The 27,971-nt window shown below is 36.6% G+C and overlaps 1 protein-coding gene and 2 non-coding genes across 4 annotated transcripts in view; all 3 read left to right on the top strand.

Moving 5' to 3' along the window:
• The window catches only part of cd99 (CD99 molecule), a 30,256-nt gene extending 2,515 nt beyond the window's left edge, over positions 1 to 27,741 (top strand). Inside the window, exons 2-13 of one of the 2 annotated variants that reach the window (XM_053615252.1) lie at positions 5,470 to 5,496; positions 5,671 to 5,697; positions 7,134 to 7,163; positions 8,019 to 8,048; positions 9,297 to 9,320; positions 9,959 to 9,994; positions 10,078 to 10,158; positions 10,962 to 10,982; positions 12,601 to 12,624; positions 23,835 to 23,951; positions 24,908 to 24,961; positions 25,661 to 27,741. In XM_053615252.1, the coding sequence (XP_053471227.1) occupies positions 5,470 to 5,496; positions 5,671 to 5,697; positions 7,134 to 7,163; positions 8,019 to 8,048; positions 9,297 to 9,320; positions 9,959 to 9,994; positions 10,078 to 10,158; positions 10,962 to 10,982; positions 12,601 to 12,624; positions 23,835 to 23,951; positions 24,908 to 24,961; positions 25,661 to 25,689 (500 nt within the window). In that variant the 3' untranslated portion in view covers positions 25,690 to 27,741. Of the gene's footprint in view, positions 1 to 5,469; positions 5,497 to 5,670; positions 5,698 to 7,133; positions 7,164 to 8,018; positions 8,049 to 9,296; positions 9,321 to 9,958; positions 9,995 to 10,077; positions 10,159 to 10,961; positions 10,983 to 12,600; positions 12,625 to 16,441; positions 20,780 to 23,834; positions 23,952 to 24,907; positions 24,962 to 25,660 lie in introns of those variants that run through there. The other variant, XM_053615253.1, reaches the window with a different exon arrangement.
• trnar-ucu (transfer RNA arginine (anticodon UCU)) lies at positions 22,939 to 23,030 on the top strand. Its single transcript is given in 2 exon segments — positions 22,939 to 22,975; positions 22,995 to 23,030. It is a non-coding gene; the product is annotated as a tRNA-Arg (tRNA).
• On the top strand, positions 24,684 to 24,775 carry trnar-ucu (transfer RNA arginine (anticodon UCU)). Its single transcript is given in 2 exon segments — positions 24,684 to 24,720; positions 24,740 to 24,775. It is a non-coding gene; the product is annotated as a tRNA-Arg (tRNA).
• Positions 27,742 to 27,971: the final 230 nt, after the last annotated feature.

Below are 27,971 nucleotides of genomic sequence, written 5' to 3'. Positions count from 1 at the left end.
AGAAGACGAGTAGATGCACAGTCATGCAATGGTTTTAGGGGAGTTTAGAGCCACAAACTAAGAAATAGTATCATCAGGTTTGGAACAATGAACATCCATGAGTTAAAAGCACACAAATATGGTATCTTTCTGTATTTGGCTTCATTTTGGGGTGATCGTTCTGAGAAATTAAATGTCCTTGCACCATAATCCAAAAAAAAAAAGTTTCAACCTATTAAATATGGTTTTAGATTTTATAGAAGCCATTTTTAAATCCATTGGAAGAAAAAAAAAAAAAAAGTATTCTATATGGTGTCTGTATGATCATGCTTAAAAATACAGATTACATTATACTCTCACTGGAACCCCACTACATCTGCACATCATTTATGTAGCAGCATCTCAATGCTTATAATCACGCAGATACCGGTCAAGAGCTTCGGTTAATATTCAAATCAGATATCAGAATGGGTGTGGGGGCGGGGGTCGGACTTGTGATCTCGGTGACTGTGACCATGGGATGGTTGATGGTGCCAGACTGAGTATTTCAGAAACTGATGATTACCTGAGATTTTCACACACAACAGGTTCTAGAGTTGTAGAGACCATCATGATGGTTTAAGCTGACAAGAAAGATTAGGGTAACTCAAATAACCACTCTTCACAACCACGGTGAGCAGAAAAGCATCTCAGAACTCGTTGAACTTTGAGGCACATGAGCCACAACAGCAGAAGAACCCATCAGGGTTGTACTCCTGTCTTCCGAGAACAGGACTCTGAGGCTATAGCGTGCACAGGCTGACTGAACCCAGTTTTGGTGAGCCTCTGATCAAGTCACCTCGGTTTTACCAATGACCATTTTTGTAACCCGGTGTAAGGTTAATTAATTAATTAATTAATTTATTTATTTTAAAGTATGTAAAACCGTCCATTGTCTCTCCAGTCCAATCAAAAGCAGCCAAATTTGAAATAAATAGATAAATAAATAAATCTTAATCTGGCAACTTTGCAATCACCTATTAGGAACAAGCTAAATTAAATAATTACACAATGCATGTGTGTATATGGGATCATTTCAGGCCCAATTGCTCATAATCCTCTTACACAGTTCTCGTATTCGTTCCTAACACAGATATTTTTAGCTACATATCGTACACAGAATATCAGGCAGTGTGTGTGTGTGTGTGTGTGTGTGTGTGTGTGTGTGTGTAAAAGGCTGGCGAGGTTGTTAAAATGGTTTTACATGCATGTCAATTTCTTGATCCAGCATGTGGTTAGGGGTAAAATAAATGAAATATCTTAGCAAGTCAATCTTTATGATTATAAATAAGACCAATGCATCACTAGTATAGTGAGTATTAGTATATTATGCACAGTGTATTAGAAAATTGCCGTATTGTCTTTACAAAATATACAGACTTTCACACTATAAAGTACAGTTAGATAGATGCTTAAGATCGACTTGTGTCACACTCAGGGCCAGGTGCTTAAGTTTCATTTGGCAAAATTGAAAAAAAAAAATATATATATGCTGAAACAGCCCGCAGTACACTACTATACAACATGTTCATGCTAGACCTGTAATATCCAGAATGCACAGCAGACCTGTAATGTAATGACCACCCACAGTGCGAGTTTGATCACATAGGGTTGAAATGCTGGTTAAAATCATCTTCTGCCTCTGATACACGACTGACCTGATTAAAAAAAAAAAGGCACAAAAAGTATGAATTAGTGATTGACTCCAAATCCAGAAATGCACTACCTAGTAGTCTAATTTACAGTCCTAATATTAATCACCATTTAACCGTATAAGCCGTCAGAGTATATATTCTGAAGGGACACATAAGTTTTCTATATTTTCTTTGTGCGTGCCTTGAAGCCTTGTACTTCCTGTAATGCCGTGATTGTAACTTCATGCCCACAAACACCAAACCGCAAACTTGAGGATGTACGCTGTTCATTTTTAGAAGATGGCATTAATCGACTTCTCCTTTTTTAAATGCCTATGGAGGTCTTGTCATGTTTTTTTTTTTTTTTTTTTTTTTACTTTAATTGCAGAGACCATTCATTTTTACATGGCACAAGACTAGATCTCTGTCATAAACCTCTGAACATGTCATTTTTAAACCGTCCAAAAAAATATCCAGAATGTGGAATAATTCTATGAATCGAATGTAGTTTGTGTACGGGCTGCGTTTATGTTGATTTCTTTTGACAAGCGCTTTTATCCAAAGTGAATTACGTGAGGCGCAATTCAGTCGAAGAAGTGCTGTCAGTAATGATAAATGTTAGCACTCAATTGTTAGCCTTGAAAAGAAAATGACTGTACATTTCCACTTGAGAGGAAAATAAGACATAAATGCTAACTCTCTGTGATAAAAAAAAAAAAAACCTTTTCCCTAGCACTTTCCTAGCCAGGAGTGTATTCATAATTTAACAGTTGTGTGCTTAGTAGTCCAGGCTTTCCTTAAATTTTTTTTGTTTGTACTCCAAACCAGCACTAAGCTAATGAAATTAGCTTTCATGAAGTAGCCTGGTTAGCAACTCCTCAGAGTTTCTGTATGTACTCTGAGCTAAAAACAAGCAAATACAGTCAAATGTGTTCAGTCAAATGTAAGAAATGCTCACAGGGTGCTAAATTTCCCCAAATTTGGGCTTAATGGGATAGCCGAACAACACAATGCTAACATAGCTAGCATCCAGTAAAACATAGATTTACATAATGCTCGCTCACTTTCATTCATTCTTAGCATTGTTGAGTTAAAATCCATATTCTCTGTACTTCCTTTATGCTGTTCAGCAGATCGAGCCTCGCCCTGTCCTTAAAAACACTATTTAGTTTCAGGAGTGAGTCAACATTAATCACTGAGGGGTATAGACAAACAATAATAACCGCCAAACATCACCATGGCAACCTGTTCAACACGCTGCCTGTTGGTTTCAGGTTTCATAAATGATTCAGTCAGACAGTTGCACTCCTAAGCAGCGTCGTAAAATCAGACATGTGTAGCCTTTTTGAAAAATTTTTATTCAGATCTAAAATGTTTTGGGCATTTTAAAACATTTGATTCATTATGGAAATGGTTCGCAGTGACGAGGAACTTGTCTTGTGGCATTTGTGGGGCAGGGTGTGTATGAGTAGACGAGTTGAGCTGAGGTACTGATTCAAATTCTTTCTTAAGATCGCGTCACTGACAGTACTCCTAGTGTTTCACTGTTTTGAAAGGTTCTTGTACTGGTTTGTACTGAACGTTCAGGAAAGGGGAATAGAATTTAAAGGCACTCCTTTCAAGTCCTGGAAAAAAGCAAAACGTGCTTTGAATATTATGGTGTCTGTTATATAAACTCAAGGTTCTAAATTAGTTCAAAATCCCATTTTGTGCGCTAACACAGCCTCTGTAATGTGTCTCACTCTTTTCCCCCCTTTCTTGATACAGTTAATGACCTTTAAAACTGGAACATAATGTTTCATCAGAACATAGAAAGTCTGGAAAGGGGGAAAAAAAAGCAACCTGCAAAAGTCTCTAAAAGGTCTGAATTTGATTTACAAATAAAGGGCAAGAACACTGTATAGGGTTAAGTTTTAAATTGAATTAGGGCAACATAGGATGTGGTTTTGATGTTGCTGTGACATACATACATACCCTGACCAGAGTCAAGCGTTGTACAAGGCTGAGCCACGCAGTCATTCTCTGGTGGGTTAACAACATGCAGATTGATGACTAGCATAGAATTAGCCTCAGAACTCACAACACAATTTCCACCAAGTTACCACTTTATAATATCCCCAAACCACTGTGTAATCAAAACAAGGGTTATTTAATGCCGAGATATCTTACATTAAACCAATTAAACCAGTCCTATAGGCAGTCTATGTTTGTATGCAGATTTATAGTTACTATAGATAATTGTTAGTGCATGCTTGGCATATTTAAGTGAATCAGCCCATTCCTTTCACAGCTAACTTTTTTGTTGCAAACCTATCAAACTTTTTCTTTAACTTGTGTAACTTGGTTTAGTTCAGTACTATTAATAACACAGTTTTGTGCCACAAAAGTGGCATAAATATGATTTCATGTTTGACAGAAAAAAAGAATGTCATTATTCTGTCATGTGTCTGTCATAGAGTTAAGATAGATTTTTTTTTTTAAAAAAAGGAGAGATGATTTATTTTTTTTAAAAAAAGGAGAGATGATTTTTTTAAAAAAGGAGAGATTTTTTTTTAAAAAAAGGAGAGATTTTTTTAAAAAAAAGGAGGGATTTTTTTTTAAAAAAAGGGATTTTTTAGCTATAAGGAAATAAGTAAATACTTTTGTGTCGTGTATCTGTCATGGCATGTGCATACGTTAGCTATACAATAAAATGTCATTTTTGTGTCATGTGTCAATCGTAAAAAGTGTAAAGATTGAAAAAAGAAAAACAGGCTTGTTTTAAATTAGCTGTAGAAATAAATGTCATTATTGTATCATGTGTCTATCATAGTGTGAAGATTGTTAAAACGGGCTTGTTGTATTTTAGATATAGTAATACATGTCAACTATTAATTAGGTTAACTATTGATTAGGTAGGCGGAAAGACATATTTGCATAAAAAAAGGAAGCATATCAATGTAAGACAGGAACACCACCATATATGGTTTTCAGGAGGTTATAGGAATACGGGCAAATGTTATTCGAGAAGGTATGTAAATGTGCGCAGATGGTATTCAGGGAGACAAAGGAATGCGCAAATGGTGAGGGGCATTATCTGTCTGTACCTGAGTCAACAGAGGAACAAAGAGAAAAAAGGTGTTAAGACAAGAACAAGGGAATGGGGGAGGGGAGTGTTCAAAGTAAACTTATCAGTTTATCACAGGGTGAAGATTGTGTAAAGCTGTAGCTATAAAACGTGTCATTGTCATACTGTTGAAACGGAGGATGGGTTTACTTTAACTACAGCAAAAAATGGTACTAATGTGTCATGTCTGTCATAGAGTGTTAAGATTGTATAAAAAGGGCTTTGCTTTACTTGAGCTATTGAAAAAGTTCATTATTGTGTCGTATGTCTGTTATAGAGTGTGATTATACCTGCTTGTAGAAATGTCATAAGTTGTTATTGATGTTACATTATGCCAATAAAGATTTTCCATATGAGTTCAAATAGTTATGTTAGCACTAGTTTGGTAGTTCTCCCTAATATAAATCCATCTGCACCTGAATGACCTGCAGAGGAAAAACGAGCAGATGCTTTCAAAACCCTGACCAATCAAAGAACACTCACATGTGCAAAACATTTGTTGGAAAGCAGCCTAAAAGAGTTGCCCACCTCCTCCCTGTAACCAAAGACGGATACATGTTTGGACTAAGAAGTTCAGCTTGTCTGGTTTTGGTTTAGTCAGCCTCCCAGTTTGTTAGAGCTGATGGAAAATAAAGGTGTAGGTTGTATACAAAGCATTTCTCTCTGTTCGTACTGGACTTAATGGAAAACAATGTTTTTCTCTTTTTGCAGATTTGGACCTTGCAGATGCCTTAGGAGGTAAGTTAACACTCATCATAACCTGAAGCATGTTTTGAAATAGTATACTTCTAGTAATGAGTTCATTTCTTAAATATTCTGAAGATTGTGTTCGTATTTTTTTGTAATTGCTTGTGTCAAAGATTAAAGAGCAGTTTTTATAATTATTATTAATTGTAATGCTCTCCTTTTAAGAGCCTGATGACCCTACACCTAAACCAGGTAAAGTTCCAATATATTTAAATTGTTTTTATTTATTGGTACACTCTTGAAATTACAACATCTGTCTCACATTAGGAATTTCAAAAACCTCCAAATGTTTTATTGTGCTGAATATTCTCTAATGTTTGTAATAGAGCTGCAACAACTAATCGATAAAATCGATAATAATCGATTATGAAAATCGCTGTCAACAAATCTCATTATGGATTAGTCGTGTCTGCGCACGGCACGGGGACATCGGAAATATGGCAGAGAGTACAGACCAAAGTTGTGTCCCAAATGTTCTATGCACTTACACTATGCACTATGTACTCTACCGTCTAGTGTATGAATTTTAGAAAGGTAGTATCATCTCAAATGGAACACTAACGTATTTTTAACAACCGGATGCATAAGATGTTTCCCTTTTGACGGCACATGACGTCAAACGCACGTAATGCGACACCGCTAGCTTTAGCAGAACACCCAGAGTCAACAAAAAATAATTTCTTCAGTTTACTGTTTATATCAGCGTTAGCTTTTATACTCAATATGACCTCAGCCACCATCAGATGGAGGCGTAATCGTCAAGTGACAGCAGGGGAAAAAAAATTTGTGCAACCCAAGTCCTCTAAGGCAGGGGGCCATTTCAAACTTAACAAAGCAGCGCTTGTGTAGCACGGAATCATGACAGTGATGCCCGAGCACAAACTTATGCTCCACTGTGTGCAAGGGGTTGGGGAAATTGGTGCGAATTGCTTAAAAGGTTCAGTTTAATTCAAGTTTATTGTCATTAATATGTTGTATTTGCACGATTTGATCACTTATAACAGGAGTGATCTATTAGTAACGAGGCCGTGTTGCTCCTTACTCGCAATGTTGACGTAGTGGTAATGTCAAATTGAAACTCTACGATCAAAGTAAACATAAGTAAAACAATATGCCTAAAGGCAGTGAGTAATAGAAACCATAAGTTGCACTGAAAGTGAGATTTTTATTATTAATTTAGGTTTTAGTTTAATTATCAGTGCTTTTTGTACGTCTATGAAAATACTGCATAAATACTTAGTAAATAAATGCATTTATATATTTATGTAACACTCAGTTTGTGGATTTTATTTAAATAAATGAAAAAAATGGCATCAAGTTTTTAAAAAAAAAATCAGAGTAGTCGATAAAAAATATTAATAGTAATCGACCGATTAATCAATTATGAAAATAACCGTTAGTTGCAGCTCTAGTTTGTAATAAATTACAACATTCAATATTTCAACATTTCAAGGCATATTGCAGTCAAGTTATTTGACATAATAGGAGCATTTAGTACTATATGTGCAACTGACAACTGTCTAAAAATAACAAATATAATACATAATTATAGTACCTTACATAATAATGCTTGCATGGTGTAAGAGCAGTGATTATATGATTTTGATTATTGTTTTCCATGTCTACAGCGGAAAAACCACCCAAGCCAGGAGGAAATGGTGAGGTCACACACACGGATACAAAATGTCTTTTAATACATGTTGTAAATATGAGGCGTCTGAGAAAACCCATCATATGTCTATATGTCATGTCGTCATATGACAAAATTTTTTTAAAATCTGGTTTTCACTAAAAAGGAAAGAGTAATGTATTTTACCAAAACGATATAGAAACCAGTTTTTATTTAGCACTCTTTCTAACCTGGCCTTGGCTTTTGTCTCCAAAATATTATTATTTCTTGTCACGAATTCCACCTTTTAGTGTAGCACCAAGCGCCATGAGTGCAGCGTTCGATTCTTTGGTTCTACATGTGCCTTTGTTTTGGTTTTGGTCCCCACCGCTGTCCTGTCATTGGTCTGTTACCTATTGTGTACACCTGTCCTATGTTTGATTTGTGATTAGATTACGTGTTATTGTTCTTTATGAAATCTTGTTCATTGTTATTCTTCTATTGTTTTGTTAGCCTTGTTTTCTGAATTCTGTTTGGTTTTGATTCTCGCCTAAGTCCTGTTTCACGCAATATGCATGCTGTTGTATTGAACCTCACTAAGGACTTGAACTATTACTTATACTAATAAAATGGTTAATGCAGTCAGTTTACCTTAATATGTCTAAAACCTTGCTAGTGAAACGCACTATATTTTCACGATATGATCGTTGTTGGATAGCTATATGCCATAGCGAAACGTACTTCGATTCGATTCACAAAATGTCTGCAATCGACAATGTTTCAAAAGAAAAAGTTTAAATATGGACAGTGTCAAAATCTGACCATGTGAGGGGTTTTCACCGGCTGCCACACATTATGTGAGTGTTTCTATTGAAAACATTTCTCTGTGTTTTTCTGTTCCTAGACCTTGACCTTTCAGATGCTCTCCAACCAGGTATAATCTTGATTGCTTGTATGTCTCTAATCAGTTGAAAGTAGGGCTGCAACTAACGAATTTTTTGATACTCGATTAATCTGTCGATTAATTCTTCGAATGATCGATTAGTTGGATTAAAAGGCCAGTTTTTAATTTCTGTAATTAACCCCCCGCCTCTTCAAACATTGTGCAAATTGAAGGCTATGAAAACGGTATTAAATGTATCTATGTGAGCTATACTATACATTGTTCAAAGGATTTTTTTTTTAAATAGTCACATTATATTTTTAAAAACAAACAAACAAAAAAAAAACAACTGATTGTCCACAAGCTTCAAAGCAGAAGTTTAATCACTATATGAAAAATGCTAAAAAAGAAAAGCACAAACCAAGTGTTAACTGGTAAGAGGTTGAATGTTCTGCAGTAACACACACATTCACTCATCTGAACACAGTAGCGTTACTTTATTCCGTGAATGTACGACACTTCTTACATTTATATACAATGACATGTTCAAACCCCATTACAGTTACCGCTCTCATAAAAAAATCACACTTACTTTTGGTTCTAAATGAGGCATATTTGATCAAAGGGAATATTTTAGTCAGAGTTATTGCGCTTCCTTTCTATCGCGCGCTGTTTGATTGACGCGTACGCGTGGACTCGCGCTCGTTCGGTGAAGTTTAACGGAGACTCACTCGCTGTCAGGACGAGGCTTTATGTCAAATAGAAATACTGGCGTGAATTTCTAACATTTACCAAATGTTATATAAAATAAGGATTTACCAAATAAGGATATAAAAGTATAAAATGTCATTCCTGCGCTGAAGAAAACACGTCTGGAACACGTTAAACAGCACACGTATGTGTCGTCGTATGTGTCGCAGCGTCCGACACGACGAGCCACGTTAACACACTTACGAGTTTGTTTGAAACGCTTAATATACAACACTCATGTTTTGGACACGCTGTTTTTCAGATGGATTTTATTCACAGAAATGCGTTTTTCACCATCGTGAAGTGACGTCACTGACGGGGGTTATCCACAGTGACGTCCCGGACCCGGCTGATCCATAATGAAATTCGTTGTCGATTATCTTATTTTATCGATTATGATCGGTTTTATCGATTTGCTTGTTGCAGCCCCAGTTGAAAGCAAATGGTTCTGAAGCAGAGGTCTTTCCTTTAGCTGTGAAACTATCTCAGAAATCTGCTTCACTGATAATCCTGATGATTACACATGTTGAAATTTCTTTTTTGTTGTAGATCCAGAAAAACCTAAAGATAAAGGTAAAACACACACACACACACACACGCACGTGCTAAAATTAATTAATTCATTCTCTAAACTAAATTCCTAATGTTATTATCTATCAAGTTCTTTGTTGTGGCTTTGTGCTTAACCAATCAACGCACTCCATGTATGCAAATTCAGTGATAGTGAGGACAATATGAAATCTTACTGGTGATGATTTCTAATGTTATTATTGCAGCTTAGGTGCAGTTGCTGTTGTTTCAGAGTGTTTCTAGAGCTCTACAATTATTGAAATTGAAAGCCACCTTCTTAAAGAAAGACTCGACAATATTGTTATGTAACGGATCAGGCTAGATGCTTCATTTCAGGTTTCTCTTTACATTTTTCCAGCTCTATCCCCAGCCGTAACACTTCCTCTTCCTCTCTTCTTTAAAAGGCAACTTATGACGCGTAGGCCGTATCTACGAAGGGGGCGGGGTAGGGCGGGGCTGTCAATTCTGTGAAGTCTTGGCAATGGATATGGTGTTGATGTAATTGAGCTCATAGGCAGCAGAGGGCGCTAAACATTACACACTGCCCCTTTAAGCAACAATGCATTAACGTCTCTACTAAAACTCTCGGGGTGTGTTTTCCCTCCAAACTGTTAATACTTTGACATTGTATGTTTCTGCAGATCCTAAGCAACCTGCAGTCCCAGCACAGGGCGGAGGTATGTCCCCTATGCCGTGTGTGTGCGTGTGTGTGTGTGTGTGTGTGTGTTGTCACTCCTGTTAACATCCTCCATTTTTATAGGTGGCTTAAGTGATGCAGATCTTTTAGATGTTGGTGAAGATGGATACAAACCTGATCCTGGTCGAGGGGGTCGGGCTGGAGGTATACGCTCATCTCTCTGGTCCTTTTTTACTCTATATTTTCCAGTAATCAAATCTGAACTGAAATATTATTTCATTTTTATAACCGGAAGATGAGCAGTGAATGATAAAAAAGACACAAAAAGCACTTACAGTTCCATGCAAAATATAATATAGTATTAGTGAAGGAAAAAAAACCCCACGGAGCCAAATATGCCCTAAATAGGAAGTGCTCACCACAATCAGAAAAAATGATAGTTGTCTGTGATTACCGATGTGAAAAGCGCCGTGTGTTGATCTGTACTTGAACTTGAGTAACCTTTAACGAAAACAGGAAGGACTCTTGTCAGATTTCCATGCAGGCAAATTAAGTAAATTTGAATGCCACAAAGCTGCGCTGCTTAGAAAAGCCACTCTCCCTGTATCGTTCTGTGCAGGAGCAGTGCACACGTATGGGATTCAAAAGTATCGCGGTCACGGATCCAAAAATAATAAGCGCGAATCAAAAATTTCAAAACGCATTTACTATTACCAACCATTATCCATCCAGTAAAACCATTACCATTATTGGTCCTTAATGGTATCCACTAGACATAACATGCCACCCATAGAAGGCAACAAATTAGCCGTAGAGACCCACAGAAACCATTACAGTCTCCATTAAAACCAATACAATTCCTATTTTTTTTCAGCAGGGTGGTTACAGTGTATATTATTTTATTATGTTTTCAATTTGTGAATTTGCTTCAAGTACTGTTAGTATTTCTTATTCACACCTGTTTCTTTTCTCTTTCCGTTTGCGTGTTTCTGTGTTTCTGGCTCTAGATAATACCGACAACATCTCAGGTAAGTCGTTCTTTTTTTTTTGGGTTAACATGCCATGCTGTCTGTCGCACAACACATGAGGAAATTTGATAAGAATTTGCAGAGCTTTTCTTAGTGTCCGTGGAATAAAAAGATGATTTGTAAACTCCTCTTGGCTGATACTTGTTGGCGTTTGGGTTGAATTTTTTTCAACCGAGTCTGGAAACATCACATAAACTTTTAGCAACAGAACCTTCATTTTAAGCTCATTTGCTAGCTTATTAGTTTGTCTGCTAAATAAATTAAATAAATGGTTTAAGAATACGCCTGTGCTGATCGAGACTGGATCCCGCTTGTTTTTATCCGAGACAAATACTAGCTGGTTACTAGTGGTTAGATAGCTGACTAGCGAAGGTAGCTAACGGTAGTCATATCTGAAGACATGAGTGCTGTTTCAAAACGTATACTCGTGTATATTCATAAATCCTGGCACTTCTGATGAGGATAAAGATATAACGATGTTCCTGGACCATATTAGTGGGATTTCTTTGAAAATATATTACTCTACGTATATAGACAGTTTAATGACAGTTTACAATGACATGATTTCAGTACGCTCAAAGCTATGCTAGGTGTAGTTAGATGAAGGAAGTATAAAAAAGGAAGGAAGCAGTGCTGGATGCAGTGTTCAGTGTTTTTATTAAAACGTAGCAAATGAAACAGAGATGTAAACCAAAGGCAGGATCAGGCGATGAACAAACAACGTTAACTAGGGCAGGAAAATGAGAAAACCAGAAACAAGATTGAAAGTCAATCAATGAATCGAAGTACGGCATCGACTGGTACAAAACTTTACAGTGAGTGCGTGGAGTGATAGTCCGCTTATACTGTGAGTGTAGCTGTGATGATAATTGAATCCAGGTGCGTGTGATGAGTAGTCAGGTGAATATGAACGTTAGAGAGTCTGTGTCGGCTGGGTGTTGTAGTCCTCGGCGGCCATGTTTGTAGGCCGCGCTGTATTCTGGGAATTGTAGTTGGACGTCGATTCTGGCGTAGACATGACAAAGGCACGCTCAGTCAGATAGGCATGACAGAGGATTCTGGATTTTCTGTGAAGAAAGTGATGCACTTCACTTCAGGGCAGATTCTGATGAACGTGATATTGTTTTCCTCTAATTAGCAGTATCTCCATCAGGTTATTGCGAACTATCAGATATATATGTTTGTTTACAGTATAGGTGTAACTCAGTGCCTGTGTATCGGTATCTGTATTTGGATTTAGATTATTTAAACCATCACGACCCGGACCAGGAAGTTACTAAGGATGCTGTAAATGAATCACTCAGAGCCACTAGCCACTTCCAGGCTAAAACTGAAAGCACAGCATGTTAAGCATAATGTGTTAACGTAGTCTTTGTTCGTCACAGGAAGTGGTCAGATGTACCCTTTTAAGACACCCCCCCTGCTTCACCAAAATGCTTTACTTCCTGTTTGTATCTGTTTAGAACACATTATCTTTTCATTCAGAATAATATATGATTATTTGCTTACATCCCTAATATACAGATATTTATATCAGTTACCAGACTGCATGTAAAAAATAAAAAAAAACAACAAACTTTTGATATCTTACACTGGTTTCTTGCATTTGTCTCTTTAGATACTCAGGATGACCAACCTAACGGTAAATACACATTCTTTCATTCATGTTAAGTACTTACAGTCATATCTAGTTGTCATTGATAGTGATAGTCCTCAGACTAAAAGGCTGTTGAGAGTTTCGAGTGTATGAAAGGTACAGAAACAGAGTAAACATCAAGCAACATGAAGGTGTTGTGTAAGGGATCTTTTTTTTCTCAGTAACTTGCAGTAACACACACCTCATCTAAACATTGAAAGGACTATTTGAAGTACATTTTTTACACTCTTCGAAAAAGGCTTCTCCAAAGGTCATATTGATCGTTAAGGGTTCTTAGCTTCCTACACAGGTTTTTATTTATAAACCTCTTGGGTTCTCCATAAAACCTTACGTTAAGTATTTGCTTTAAGCCACCTTAGCAGCCATGGGACCCATTCTTCTTGGGTTACTTGAGGGTTCTTGGTATGATTTGGGTGTTCTGACTTCTTGGGGGATCTTCTTGGGGTTCTATTTTTTTTCTGAAAAGGAAACAGGGTGTATACCGTTCAACATAAACTCTTTAAGCGTTCCCTCAGGGAGTCAAACTGAGGAACGCTTCACAGTTCTAGCTGAGACGTTTTTCCTATGTGTATATGCAAACTGCTATAAGAAGAGTTCTTTAAGTGGTCTGGATGGATAGGGGTTCTGGCTTCCTATGGGTTAGACTTGGAACGTTTTTCTGAAAGGGAAACTTTGTGTTGTAGTGTTATGTATAACCTTAAAGTGTTCCCCCAAAGCGACAAAATGAAAAGCACATTACAGCACTAGATGTAAATGCTGAGTTTTTTTTTTTTTTACATTTATGGATGGATACCTGCTGGTGTAGGGTTATACATAGAACCTTTATAGGTTCCCTTCTTTTATTTATGAGGATAATACAGTCTAAGGAAATAGTATCCTTGAGGGTTTTTGGATAATGAACAGATCTGGATTCCTATGTGTTTTACTTGGAATCTTTCCTGGAAGTGAAACTGTCTGTTGTAGGGTTATGCGTAGAACCTTTAAGGGTTCACCCAGAGAAACAAATCCAAGAAAGTGCTAGGTGGAATCTTTTTTTTTTCTCCAATGAGTGTATGTACAGTCTTACAAGAAGTCTTACAAGAAAAGATCTACTCTGAACATTTTCTGAAAGGGAAAACTGTCTTGTAGGGTTCTACGGTTAGGGTTCCTCTAGAGGGACAGACCCAGAGAACCCTTTACACTGCTAGTTGCAACCATTTTTCTATATTTTTCTATTTCACTCTTAGAAAAAGAGTTCTGCAAGTGTTTCTGGATATTTTTTTTGTCTGAACTGGAACTGGTGTAGGGTTCTAGATAGAACCTTTACGTATTCATCCAGAGGGCCAAACTACGTCTAAGAAAAGAGTGTTCTTGAGTGTTTTTGAATAGCGAAGAGTTCTGGTGTCCATTGGCTACTAGATGAAACCTTTTCTGAAGGGGAAAGATTATGTTGTAGGGTTCTACATAGAACAGGTTTTCGTAGAGGGACAAACACTTTAAAAGAAACCTTTCATTGTGTTAGATGGAACTTTTTCTCTTATGCGTATCTATGTACGCTCTTAGAAGAGTTGTCTAGTTAGTTAAGGGTTCTGGCTTCCTCTGTGTTCAGTTTCGGAAATGTTATCAACGGTTAACCCTCTGTTGTAGATTACTTGTTCTACATGGAACCTTGACAGTTTTTCACAGAGGAGCAAACTGAAGAAGCCTTAAGGGTGTTAGAGGCGTTTATTTCTCATAATGTGTTCAAAGCTTCAGAGTGAGTCATGAGACAGTGTGGTCCGTGAAGCTCACAGTAGCTTTGTTTTTTTCCGAGAAAATATCTCCATAGGAAATGCTTTGCTCTGAAATCCAGAGTTCCTCTCCCAGTAGAATTATATCTGTTCAGGCCATGGGCATAACCACGCATTCTTTGGGGGCGGTCGTGTCCCCGTCAATGTTGAGGAAATACCAATCTGTCCCCCCAATATACAGCACAAAATATATATATATTTTTTTTGGTTTTTATGAACCCTGCCAACGGATCTGTCTTTTCTTCATCTATTCTATTTATTTATGTATATTCCTTTTTAATATATTTCCGTTTGTTAAGGAAAATAGGTGCGTGCCCCCCTCCAATTGTACACTTGGTTGCGCCCATACTCAACTCAAGTTCGTTGATATATATTAGCAGCTCAGTCTGTAAGAAATGGAGACAGCAGCCAAGTGTAGAAAAGTGCAGCAGAGCATGCAAGCTTTTTTCAGACAGTAAGTAACTAGATACCTAAATAGTAGGTAACCTTAGCTTAGTATAGAAGGCATCATTCCATGGCTTGGTTTGTTCTTAAGAACGTCAATTAACTTTTGATATTTGCACACCCACGAAGTAGGCTAGGCTAACGTCAGTTCCAGTTTTTGACCAAAAACGTTACATTCACTTGCATATCCTCCCGCTGAGTTTGTTGGACCCCCCCAATGTCCATACCATGGTTACGCCTTTGGTTCAGGCAACACAGTTTGACATCTGTGGATAAAAAAATGAAAGGGTATTGAAGAACTGGATTTATTCAAATAGTAATAGATCTGTAAACACTTGCTCGATCAATTAGCATTTCAATGTGGGGTGAGGGATTTTAACCCTGATTTCATCAGCTGTTAAGTAAATACCTGCTCAGCTGGTCTTTGTGGTACTCTATGCTCTAGAAAAGATATCAGTCGATTCAGAAAGCTCCACCTCTTGCAATAGCACGCAGTCGCTCTAGTCTAGGCAAATGTTTTTTGCCATTGTGGACGATTACATTGTTCCCTGTACACCAGTGCCCCCTTGGTAATGGTAACATAACCTACTAATCTACTGTTCTTCTGATGTGTGACTTGAAATTTTTTTTATGTACATTCTGGAAATATTTGGATATCTGCTGTCCTTTAATTGTTCTTTTGTCTAAAATATGGGCTACTGTCAAACCACCCTTTCCTTCCTTGCAGTCACTTTACTATCTTTTCCTACCCATTTCCCTGACCTTTCAAAGCCATTTTTCCATTGTCAGAACTAACACCCCTGGTACTGGTAACATAACTCTCTACTGTGCTTCTCTGGTGTGACATTAAATGTTTTTTTTCAAGGATAAACTGAAAAGATTTGGATATTTGGTGATAAATAGTGGGCTATAAGTATTCTTGGTTGGATTCAGACTCACATAGGACCATTAGGATATGGAAATCCTGAGGGTGGAAGGTGAAATTTGAGGGAAAGAAGTCCCCGAACGTAGTAACAGAAAGGATAGACAGTAAAATACATACACTTACTTGCAGTCAGGGCAGTATAACAGTAGTGTCTCGTGTAGTATTGGTAGTTTATGAATGCCTGTGCGCTTTAATTTGGTCTTTGTCTGCTCCTCATAGCATAAAATGCATGTGGGAATGTCTTTGTTTTTTTTTTTAACAAGCGAGTGAGTCAGGACCACTGCGGTTCTGATGAATCAAATGCCCCATAACTCTTACATAAGAGTCAGACAGTCCAGCACACGGAAGCAATCACCGCAGTGGTCTCATGATCCGGTGCTTGGTGACCTCAGATGGCGTTTTAAAGCCATTTCTACAACATTTTGCAAACACACTTCCATACTGGTCTCATACTGTATTGGTGCTTGGACCCCGTTATTTAATATGGCTTCATTCTTCATTTTGATCACACATTATGCTGGCAATTCTTGGTTGCGTCACTAAGGGAGCATTTTCAGTTGTTCTAAAACGTAATAGAAAGCATGGTTTGCTCGGTTTTCTTTGGCTGTCCATTATGTGAGAGACAGTGCCCTAAAATCTCTGCTTCGATATCCTGTCGTTGCAGAACTATACCAGCAGTGGCTGAAGCTCCTGATGTTGCTAGGAGATAACATGCCAGAGGGCCTCCATGCCTGGATTGCCAACTCTAAACAAGTTGTAGTGTCCCTTCTAGAAAAGCTGCTGGAGCTCCTGGACTTAGCCGAAGCAGAGAAGCAGTCTTGATGATCCAGTGCACAGCGATTCTCTTTGACTGGTTTCATTAAACGCGAGAGGCATGTTTGAACAGGTTACTGGAGGTGGTTTGGTGGTGTGAATGTTGTTGGGATTCCTGTTAATATTAAGCTTTGTTTGGAGTTGTTCAATCTTTACGTTGGGATATTGGATTTGTAATCATTGTTTTTTTTTCTTTTCTTGAACCCTGACCTATGATAAGCTGTTAGAACCGAAGCTGTACATTTATCTGAAGTATGGGCCACTTTCCAACCATCCCGTGCTTCCTTTCATTCTTTTTAACTATTTTTTCCTTCTTTGTATTTCCTTCCTGCACATTTTCAACCTTTGTTTTTTTCCACTGTCAGAACTATTACTTATTTATTGAATGTACTGAATCTCTGCTCACAGTCCAGTAGTGGTGGATTTGTAATATATTTGGCTCTAGTTTCAAACCAAACCTGCTCCTCCTCTGATGTTTCGTGTGAAGTCGTCCCCTGGAGCTATTAATAGTACATTCCAAAACCCTCCAAAACTTTCAGCGACTTATCTGCCAGTTCTCCTAAAACTCAACACTTTAAAGCTCACATGTACTTTGTTCTCATTTCACCCGTTCAGAATTTAAAACATTACTTAACATGGTCAGATTATTTTTGAATCATTCGACAAGAGATTTTCCAGTATTAAATAAAAATACCAAAACCGTCTTTTAAAATTCCAGTAGTTTGAATTGTTTACATTGACTGAATTTCTAGAATATAAGGTACTAGTAAATGATAACTAATAAGATTATCTAGGGCTGACCCGAACAGCATTTAACAGGCTTTGAATGATGTTGGTGTTTCCAGATGGGTAACTAATCACTCATTCTCAAAACCACCCCTTCATGAACCACAAGCGTGTTCATTACAACAATTCAAAATAGATCTGGCAGGCGGTAAAGATGTATTAATTACACAAAAGAACTGAATTCAGCCATGCATATGAGTTAGTCTTGCAATTTTATTTATTTATTTATTATTATTATACAAACAGAAAGTCAATGAATCAAAACAAATAATTAGACAATAAGACAAATCCATATCAACAACACCCTGTTTACTTTCAATAACAATAAAATAACGAACTTCACAATTACTTTGTTTTCTGTTCCACCCGTCAACAGCTTTTTTAAGCAATGATTTCCTGTTATTTTGTCCAAAATATTGTCTTGTATTGGATAGACTATGATCCAGGGATACATATTGACTTGTCACATTGACTTGTAACATTGTATATGATCAATAGTTCAATAAGACAATAAATTAGGACATGATTTTGGTCACTTGACTCTTCCCAGAAGTTATCTGCATTTGGTGAATCCCAATGAAAAGTTCGTGCGCGGCATAAGATGGGGGAACCTTATTTCATTGTCTATGTGGTACGTTGTATAGGGCGTTAGAGGGTAAAGACAACGCTTCCGAAAATTAAATAGAGAAACGAATACCAGCGTAGTGAACGAATACTTAGGTATTTAAATGATTCCAGATAGGCCTACAATTTTCATAATAATCCAAGTTATTGCAAAGAGATGCTAAGTTTTCCAGTAACTCAACAGTAGGGTTGTCACGATACCATAAACATATCTTACGATACTATACCAGCTGAAGTATCGCGATACCACACGTTGTGTTAATTCATTATTCTGTGTAAATCTACAAGATGAATCAAATGTACAGAAATACGTAGATATAAATGGAAACAGACTAAACGAATTTTCCTCTGAATACTTTATTAATGAGAATGAATAACTAGCTGTTGGAAAAACTCAAGAACAATCATTCAGTTGGGAAGCAACTATTTCAATGTTCTGCAAAAGCAGTGAGAAAAGCAGTGAGGTGTGTCGTTTTAGCAAAAATAGTATTAACTGCCACACATACAACAGTACTTATGGTACTAAGTGCAGCACCATGCCTCGTCTTCAACCAACCCAAGAGAACCCATGTCACACCCCTCTTCATCCCTCTCCACTGGCTTCCTGTAGACGCCCGCGTCAATTCAAGGCCTTGATGTTCACATACAAGACCTTGTCTGAAGGCTTACGTTCCCTCACGCAATCTGCGATCGATTAACGACCGACGCTTAATAGTACCCACTCAGCGTGGCTCATGATCCCTTTCCAGAACCTTCACACTAACTGTCCCTCAGCGGTGGAATGAACTTCCAACCTCAATCCGGACCGCAGAATCTCTCACGATCTTCAAAAAACAGCTAAAGACCCACCTCTCCCGTGAACACCTAACCAACCCATAAAACGCCAACCCCACATTATCTTAAAAAAAACAAAACGTACTCTGTACTCTTACACCTCGACTCTGCGCACTTTGCTTTACTAGAACTCAATTAAAAGATCTTGTACGGTAGCACTTCTTGTATTGTTCTCCGCTTGATATATCGCTTTGCTTGTATTTCCTCATTTGTAAGTCGCTTTGGATAAAAGCGTCCGCTAAATGAATAAAATGTCATGTAAATGGTACTACCGTATTGATGATACTGCCGTTTAAAAAATACAGTGGCATCGGTGGTATTTTGAAGCTTTAATATCGCGATACTACCGTAGTTCCGGTATACCGTGCAACCCTAATGAACAGAGCATGTGCTAGAATGATAGCAAGTCAGGTCCATGTTGAAAAATAATAAAACTGTTTAGCTCATCATTTTCTGCCCTTTTCCTTCCTTACTTGCTCACTTTTTTTAAAAGCACTTATGTTTTGGTTGTAAACATCTTAAATTGATGACGTTTCCACCTAGCTCTTTAGTTAAAAAAAAAACAGAGAGCGATCGATTCTTGTTTTGCCGTCCATTCTTTTTGATATTGCCGTTGTTTTGTCTCCTTATCATCTTGTTAGTGTTTCTCTCTCCCTCTTTAGTCGAAACTGTTGATGTCTGATTTGTGTTTGTACTGAACTTGTCTCTGATAGTGAGACACAATATTAATTAAGAGGCTTCTGTCAGGTTTAGTCTCTTTATTCCTTGAAACATGTTGTCATAACATGCTGACCTTCACTGTTACTGACATTTCAGTAGGCCTGAGAGAGCATGAGTCACAACACATACCACACATAGCATGTGTTCATTAGTCAGGAGAACAGCGGTGCTCAGACGTGCATTGTTCACTGAGATGTGAAGACACGAGAGATGATATCCGCACTGCACACGTTCCTTACTTTCTCCAATGAGATGGGAGTTCGCTTTGAATGAAAGGGGTTTTAATTATTTATATATTTTTTTTACTGTAGATGTAGATTTCTGTGGGGGTTTTTTTGTTTGTTTGTTTGTTTTTGGGACTGAATGGACAATCCTGTTACAACATTACTTTGTTTTATTACTGTTTATTACTGTTCATTCATGGTGTTCCTTTTTTCCCCCCTTCCTGTGTAAAACTGCCCCTGACTCGGTGTTTCTTTAAATAAACCTTATATGAAAGGCGAAACCGTTTTGAATTCCTTCACTGTTGAAGCCACTGCTATTATTAAATCTCTGAGCAGAACTCATCCGTAACATGGCATCCTCACTGACATTTTCAGAATGGAGTGTGTGTTAATGTGTTTGTGGCCTCTCCTGCCTCAGGGTGTGTATTCGGAAATGACCTGAAAGCTGGCTGATTGCTTGCTGGCTTTAAATGACTGTTTTCTGTAAAATATGGAAATGTACTGCATTTTGACTTGATTTGGGACTTTGCTTTATATATTCTGATGTTGTCTTGTTGTTGGCTAGAAAGAAAAAAAAAGAGCTGTCTCGGTATACAATACAGTACTGAGGAGTTCGCCAATACATCTTGGTTTCAGCCAGGAGGCCACATCCTTAAAACTGTATATGTAATCAGAGTATATCTGGAATCAGAATGACAGTAACTACCAAGGGTATCATATACATCCATACGAATAATTCTAGTCTTGTTACAAAAAATTTTTTTATCCGTTTTATTTTACCTGGGCAATTGCTTAACCCTGGATTAAACCTATTACTTATTAAACCTAAGTTACTTGATATAGAAACTATAGCTACAGAAATGATAGAAATTTTCGCTAGTAATTGGTTTAATCAGCACTCTGATTTTCACGAATCTCTTTAGTTTCGTCTTCCTCTTCTTTTTCTTCTTCTTCTACTACTAGTGAAGCTCAAAAAGTGACGTTATTATATTCAATTCGCAACCATGCAAAACTAAATGCAAATGAATATTCACCTGCAAAGTGACTCAAGAATGACTCGTCATGTTAGCAGCGAACTTCGAGTCAGCTAGCAAGAACCACCTACACTCATAGATTAAATACGGACAATATAATGTACCGCCGTGAAGTTGTCTTTCCATTTAAAACTATATTCGATGCAACCATAGATTTCTTTTGTCTTGTGCTTATGCTGTAAAAATCATTGGATTGGGCTTGGAGATATATTCACTGCTGTAATATATTGTATCAGTGGGTGAGTTTGGCATCCCAGTTAAATGAAAGTGTCATTTAAAAAAAACAAAAAACAAACAAACACAGATGCAAACTATTTTTGTACAGCACAAATCATCACAAAGTAATGATACTAAATTAGGTTAGATTTATGCTTTTGGGTGCGAGTTGCAGTTTAATGCACCGTGACATCATTCTTGGCTGTATACTTGCATTGAAATAACTTTTAAAAATACCAGTTTCTCAAACACCAAATGAAGAAGAGGAATATTTTTATGATTTAAAAAAATCAGAACCAACAAATGAAATGAGTTTTAGGTTTATAGACGGGGTGCCAATTTCATGGAGGGTAACATTGTGTACAATGATGAAACAAAACAATTTTTCTGCTAATACATTCAAGCTACTAAAAAAGGAAAATGTAATTAAACTAATTAAGCTTTGTAATACATTTTCATACGCTGATATAACAACATTGGTTAAAAAATAATCCGATTATCGTCTGACTCATGTAGATTGAGTTTTCTTGTTATAAGATTACTTAAATAATGTAAAAACACTGAATTATTATTCTTATTATACAAAAACTATTGAATTGTTTACACCACTAAATCCGATTGTTTTAGTTATCAGATGAGTTGTACATGTAAAACCACTGACTGGTTATTAAAATAGTTTAACTACATTCAAGCTACTAGTTTAAAAAAAAGAAGTGTGCACTTGCTCTAGGAAAATTTTATTAAATTAATAACTTTAATTATACTGGTAGTAACAACACTACTAAATCTAAATTATATATATATATATATATATATATATATATATATATATATATATATATATATATATATATATATATTTCGTTATCAGATTACATAAATAATGTGAAAACTTTGCATTTATTACATGACAAATCTGATTCTTTTTTGTTATTCATTATTTTTCTGATAATCATTTATCAGATTAGTTATTAGTACATGTAAACATGCTCACTTGTTAATTGCGACATCCTGCCAACATAGTCTCTAAACACAATGGCTAAAACATCTGGATCTGGTGCGGGAAAATTACTGAGTAATACATCTCTGACTCATTGTGGTGTAGCAGACTCCACCTCTTCATGTCTTTGTTTTTTTCTTTTGTTTTTTTTTAGGTTCAGACAGCAGAATGACTCACTTACATGTGAATGATACTTGGCCTTCCCCAAAATAATGAGCTTTCATTTCCAGGAAGTTAATGCTGTAGCCAAGATGTGTTTATGTTTGTCACTGACATTTCTATGCCCACAGTTATAATGCAATGTAATGTGTTACAGCAGTAACTGGCCTCATTAATTATTTTGGGGAAAACTGGGAAAGACATCACCACCTAGTGGTAGAAATACACACTGCATGTTGTCCCCCCCCCCCCCCCACTTTGTTAATATCCAGGAGTAGATTAAATTATTTCACTTCAAAATTTCTGTTTAGTTTTGCACTCATGAAGTGACACAGCATTTTATATTTGAGATATATTGTAGATATAATAGATATAAGGTGGCTTAACTCAAATTCAGGGATCCTAAATTGTGTTGCGTTACTTTATTCCATTTCTGCCAAATTGTATAAGATACTATACTTGTTGTAATACTTGGAGATGTTTTCATATAGGCTACACTTTTCTTAAAGTTTGCTAATATAATTTCAGTCAAATAAAGTGACTGTTGAAGAAAACACACAAATTTTAACTAGTAGAAGCAATGGATTATTATTTATTTAACACAATGCTATTTTAACACAGAAATCTCCTTTTAAAATCTGCACCTTTTAATGTTTAGGTACATGTGTAGAAGTTTTTGGAAGTTGAGGTACGAGCGTAGAAGTTTTTGAAAGTTGTTGTACCGATCACTTCTGCATAGCATTCAACATAAGGCTCTGTGGCGCAATGGATAGCGCATTGGACTTCTAAGTAGCACTTGGTGGAGTGATTCAAAGGTTGTGGGTTCGAGTCCCACCAGAGTCGAGATTTTGCACTGAGTTTGTAAATTAAAAAAGATTTATATCAAGAAGGTAAAGTCTGTGAGAAATGCTGTGAGAAAACCTCTTCTACTTTACATTTAGCCTGTTTTTTCCCCGAGAATTTTCTTTTTATAGAATAAGTAGTTAAAAGTTTCCGCTGTATTCTATTTCGATAGAAAGATGTACAAAAAGTTAAGCGAAAGTTCTGGAGTAACAGGAAGTTCCTGAGCTGTTTATCAGCTATACAAGCAAAGTCCATATTAGAGTTGTATTTAAATCTAATCAGATTACTTCGGTTATATAAAGGAATTGCCAGATTTGGCACCCAATAAAAACCCAATAAACTAATACCTGAAACACTCATTGACAACACAAGTGTATTATCATAATCTCCGACAGTCCAGTAACCTCATTGTTAGGATAATATATTCAGTGTTATAAATCATTTTCATTTTCAGTTCCCTTGTCTGTTATTTATGATACAGATACACTTGGGTTGCCTTTCAAATCCTGCAGTTACATTTATAATTGGTATATTTTTGGTATTTTGTTATGCCAATTCTTTAAAGCAGAGGGATTGGAGTCCTGTGCATTGTGGTGAATAAGACGGTAATTACCCGATGAGTTAAATATCACATTTGAGCTGTATTGAGCTGGCATTGAGCACGCTGTGACAGTGATGTGTATTGATTTTGGGTAGAACCTCAGTGCAGAGATAGAGGCTCAGTGTTCACCTGGAGAACTCTTCAGTCTTCTGATAAGGACTATTTCATGAGTTTCTTTAACCCTGTCCTCGTTTGGCACACAGCGGTCGAAGGCGGGCAGATGGCGGGCATCATCAGTGCTGTGGCAGTGGCCATATTTGGTGCCGCCTCCAGCTATTTTGCTTACCAGAAGAAGAAACTCTGCTTTAAGGTGCAAGGAGGTGAGTTTTTGACTGTACAGTACTAATGTTCCAGCCAGGTTAATGACATAGAGCTCACTGCATAAGTTTGCACACCTTTAGGCCTAAATGGAGAAGGAAAAAACTTTAGAAAGCCATTCTCCAGGTCCTTCATGACTGCATTTCCTTATACATGCTTCTTTCTTTCTTTCTTTCTTTCTTTCATCATCATCATCATCATCATCATTAATATTATTATTATTAACCCACAGCAGCATGACTTACATGTACTGTATACAAGCTTTCAGATGTTACTAGTGAAACAAATCAGAAGTAAATTATTAAAGTTTGCATCTCATTTTTGAATGTAATATAAATATTATTTGCCAGATATAATGCTTCTCTCAGTTATATATATATATTTTTTAAATAATGTCTGAAGACCAAAGCCCTCACTTTTGGTTCTTTTCAGACAGAATGTCAGTTTATTGTATATTTAGAATTTATCTTGGTGCAGGATGCAAAAGAACAATATTAATATGGTCTTTTTTTATTTAAAAACCTCCAAATTTTACATTCAGCGCCTCAATTTAGTGTGAAGTGTGTGTGCGTGTGTGCGTGCGTGCGTGTGTGTGTGTGTGTGTGCGTGTGTACGTGTGTGGGGTGGTGTTGAGGTGCTACACAGCCCCTAGTGGCGATAATGAGTAATTACAGCACCCAGCTGGCAGCGGGTTTCGGGTTACAAAAGCCCGTAAAGCCGCGGCCTCAACAAGTGGCTCTGTGGCGCAATGGATAGCGCATTGGACTTCTAAGCAACACTTGGTGGAGTGATTCAAAGGTTGTGGGTTCGAGTCCCACCAGAGTCGCGGTTTTTAATTAAGTATTGCACAGACTTGGTAATTAAAATGTCTCTGGGTTAATGAAGATGACGGCTCACGTGGCAGGCTGTGAAAAACCTGGTTTATTTATGAGTGTTTTATTTGTGTGTGTGTGTGTAGGCACTGACCCTGAGAGCGGCAGAAACCAATCTGGTACGCAGTCTGATCCACAGGGTAAGCTGTCCTACAAATCTTTTACAATTTCTATTGTAGGACAATAGATAGGGATTTCAACAGATAGGGATTCAAAAAGTAATAATTTTTTTTAAGTATTAGTATTAAGTGTGAAGGTTTACTGTTCTGAAATAATGAAATGCAAAATATACAAAAATCTAAAAAAAAAACCTAAATAAAATAAAGACAGATAGATACATACATACATACATACTGTAAATACATAGATAGATACCTAAAGAGAGTGTTAAACAAGTTATAATTATATACACATATTTATTTACTTAACATGTTTTACTTCTAAATTCATTAATTGTGCACTATGTCTTTTAAAGATACCTTACAAAAACTCATTTACAGCACCACCATGCAGTGGATATGGCTAAGTGTGTTTATTTCAGTCCTAAATTGACTTTTTTCCGGCCCTGAAATGAGTTTTGTCTTCTGTTTGGCTGGGTCTTTTTCCCAAAATGGGGATTCACAAGTAGTATGTCATTTCACCAATGGGGTTAGAGTGGTTTCAGGTACATAAGCTGCACAAATTGCAAATGGCTCCTTTAAAATGATTCTTTTTTTTAATTATTATTATTATTTTTAACATATACACTTCAATTGTCCCATTTGTTTTGGTGTTATTGTGATCAAAACGATGACTTTTCACACGTTAAGTCTTCTCTAACGGCTTTGCTTTGTCTGCAGCTTTTAGCAGCCTCCTCCGAACATCCTAACTCCCGATGGATCGGCACGCACCTACAGTACATCCACGCCGAGGCTCGAAGAGGAACGTGTTTAATCATTTTAGTCTTCCTTTATGTGTTACAGTGTGTTATTGATTGATTTTTTTTTTGTGCTTGTTAGTTATGTAAATTGGTCCAACTGTTTTTTTTTTCCCTTTGTTGAAGCATGTGTATATCGCGTAATTTTCCGTTTACTTTAAAACGTGAAGTGTTTGAAATGCAGCCACATGCTAGCAAGTCAATGCGATCGAATAGACTTTTGTTTTAGGGCTGATTCTTATTCTTTTGTTGCAGACAAATCAGTTAACTGTCACTTTTTTAAAAATTTTTATTAATGTATAGGAAACACAAACTTGCTCAGTAAACTAACATTACAGGAGAAACTAACACTGTCATCAAACATTGCTGGTTTGAAAAAAATATTTCTAACTTTAGTTATGGTTCTATACAAACGGCTTCAATGCACTGGTAACTAATTTTTGTGATATTTGGGACATTTTAGTAGATTACACTAAATCTGATCAGTAATCTGATTCATTTCACGCAGCATTCCTTTTTCATTTAGATGCTCTGATCGTTAAAAACACTTGGACGACTTTACAAGCACCTTTTCCTTTCTGTAGGTATTACATTATTTTGATTCTATATAAATAAATAAAAATCTAAAATGGAAAGAATTAGTGATTTAGTTATAAGATAAGATAATACTTTATTAATCCCCAGGTGGAGAAATTAGAGTATTTATATGTTTAGTAGTAGTAGTAGTAGTAGTAGTAGTGTGTGTGTCTGTGTGTGTGTGTGTGTGTGTGTTTTATGATGCCTGTTCATACAGTGTGTGATGCCTAAATGCTGCCTTTACTTTACTGACAATCTTCCTATTTAATTGACGATATGGGAGGGATTTCATGTTTCATGCTGTAAAGTATCGCTGTTTGTTGTGGATGTCAGTACACTCGTTTGATTTGTCTGTAACTCTTTACTTGAACCAATCATCATAAGACTGACATGATCCAGAGATAAACATAACACATGCCATGACCAGTTTTGGCCAATTGCTCTTTAGTTAGCATGTCCTTCTTAACACCTGGAAATATTATGATCCAAACCTGTTATGATCGATGTAACAATTTTCCTCCTAATAGTTTGTGTCCGACAATAAAACAGTGTCGCCGTATCATTATTAACCGTTGCCATGGCATTGACATGATTATTTTCCCATAACAGCACATCCTGACCCCGGAAAGTTCTGGGGTGGACTCTTGATAAATTAGTAAAAATGTTAGACGACATGGTTCTTCTCCCTGACACAATGGAAAACAATAACATCAAAACAAGCACATTAATAGTAATATTTTAAAGATAGAACTACTGTTAATTAATAGAAAATGAATCATCTTCTGATTTGAGAATTCAGTGGTGCTGTGGTATAACTCCTATTATGGCATGTTTACTTTAATGTATATATTAACGTCAAATGATAGTATCACGACACACTTATCATGAGCAGTTGCCGTAATGCATATCCGGACTAGAGCACAATTAGTGATCAGTGATGTCATGTCGAGTGTTAGAACCGTAAGATTTGTCATAGAACCTATGCTAAATAGATAGCGATCATTATAGTTGTATGTTATAATGAGTGTTACAGGACTGGACATGAATTGTCATGAAATGTTTATGACAGCCTTATTACACAGGGTTCAAGAAAGCTGTTTAGCATTTTTTATTTTTTTTTTTTAAATACAAAAGTGCCTTTAAGAGCCTTTAAGTTTTTTCCCCATGACACTGTTCTTTTCTTTGATTCATTTTGGAAAAAAAAATGGCACTAACAATGTCAAGAGCAAGCTGCGTACAATTTGTATTTGAAAGGTTTTTTTTTTTTATGTGTAAATATTATAATAAGCTTTTAGCTTTTGTCACCTATTATGATTGTTGTAATTGTGCAAATTGTTCTCAAGAAGACTAACATCTGAACAGTAATCTGTTATTTATGTCCCCGGTTGATGTCAGTAAGGAGGAACCAGAATAAAGCCATTGACTGTTTTGAATTGTTGAACCTTAATATATTGTAATGCGCTTGTTCTAATACATTATCGTTTCTATAGTAACAGCTTACACAGAGACTTAAACGGCATACGCACTTAATAAACATTATAAAATGCGGTGTTATTTAACAACGTGAAATATATCATTGTTAATATGGTGCAGTTTTCTGTGAGGAGATGTTTATGGAAGGAGTCTCCAGTGTCAGCTCTTTGTAACAGTCAGTAAGT

Source organism: Ictalurus furcatus, chromosome 26 (genome assembly GCF_023375685.1).
Source record: "Ictalurus furcatus strain D&B chromosome 26, Billie_1.0, whole genome shotgun sequence".
NCBI lineage: Eukaryota > Metazoa > Chordata > Actinopteri > Siluriformes > Ictaluridae > Ictalurus > Ictalurus furcatus.
This window is presented reverse-complemented; position numbering and strand designations above follow the sequence as displayed.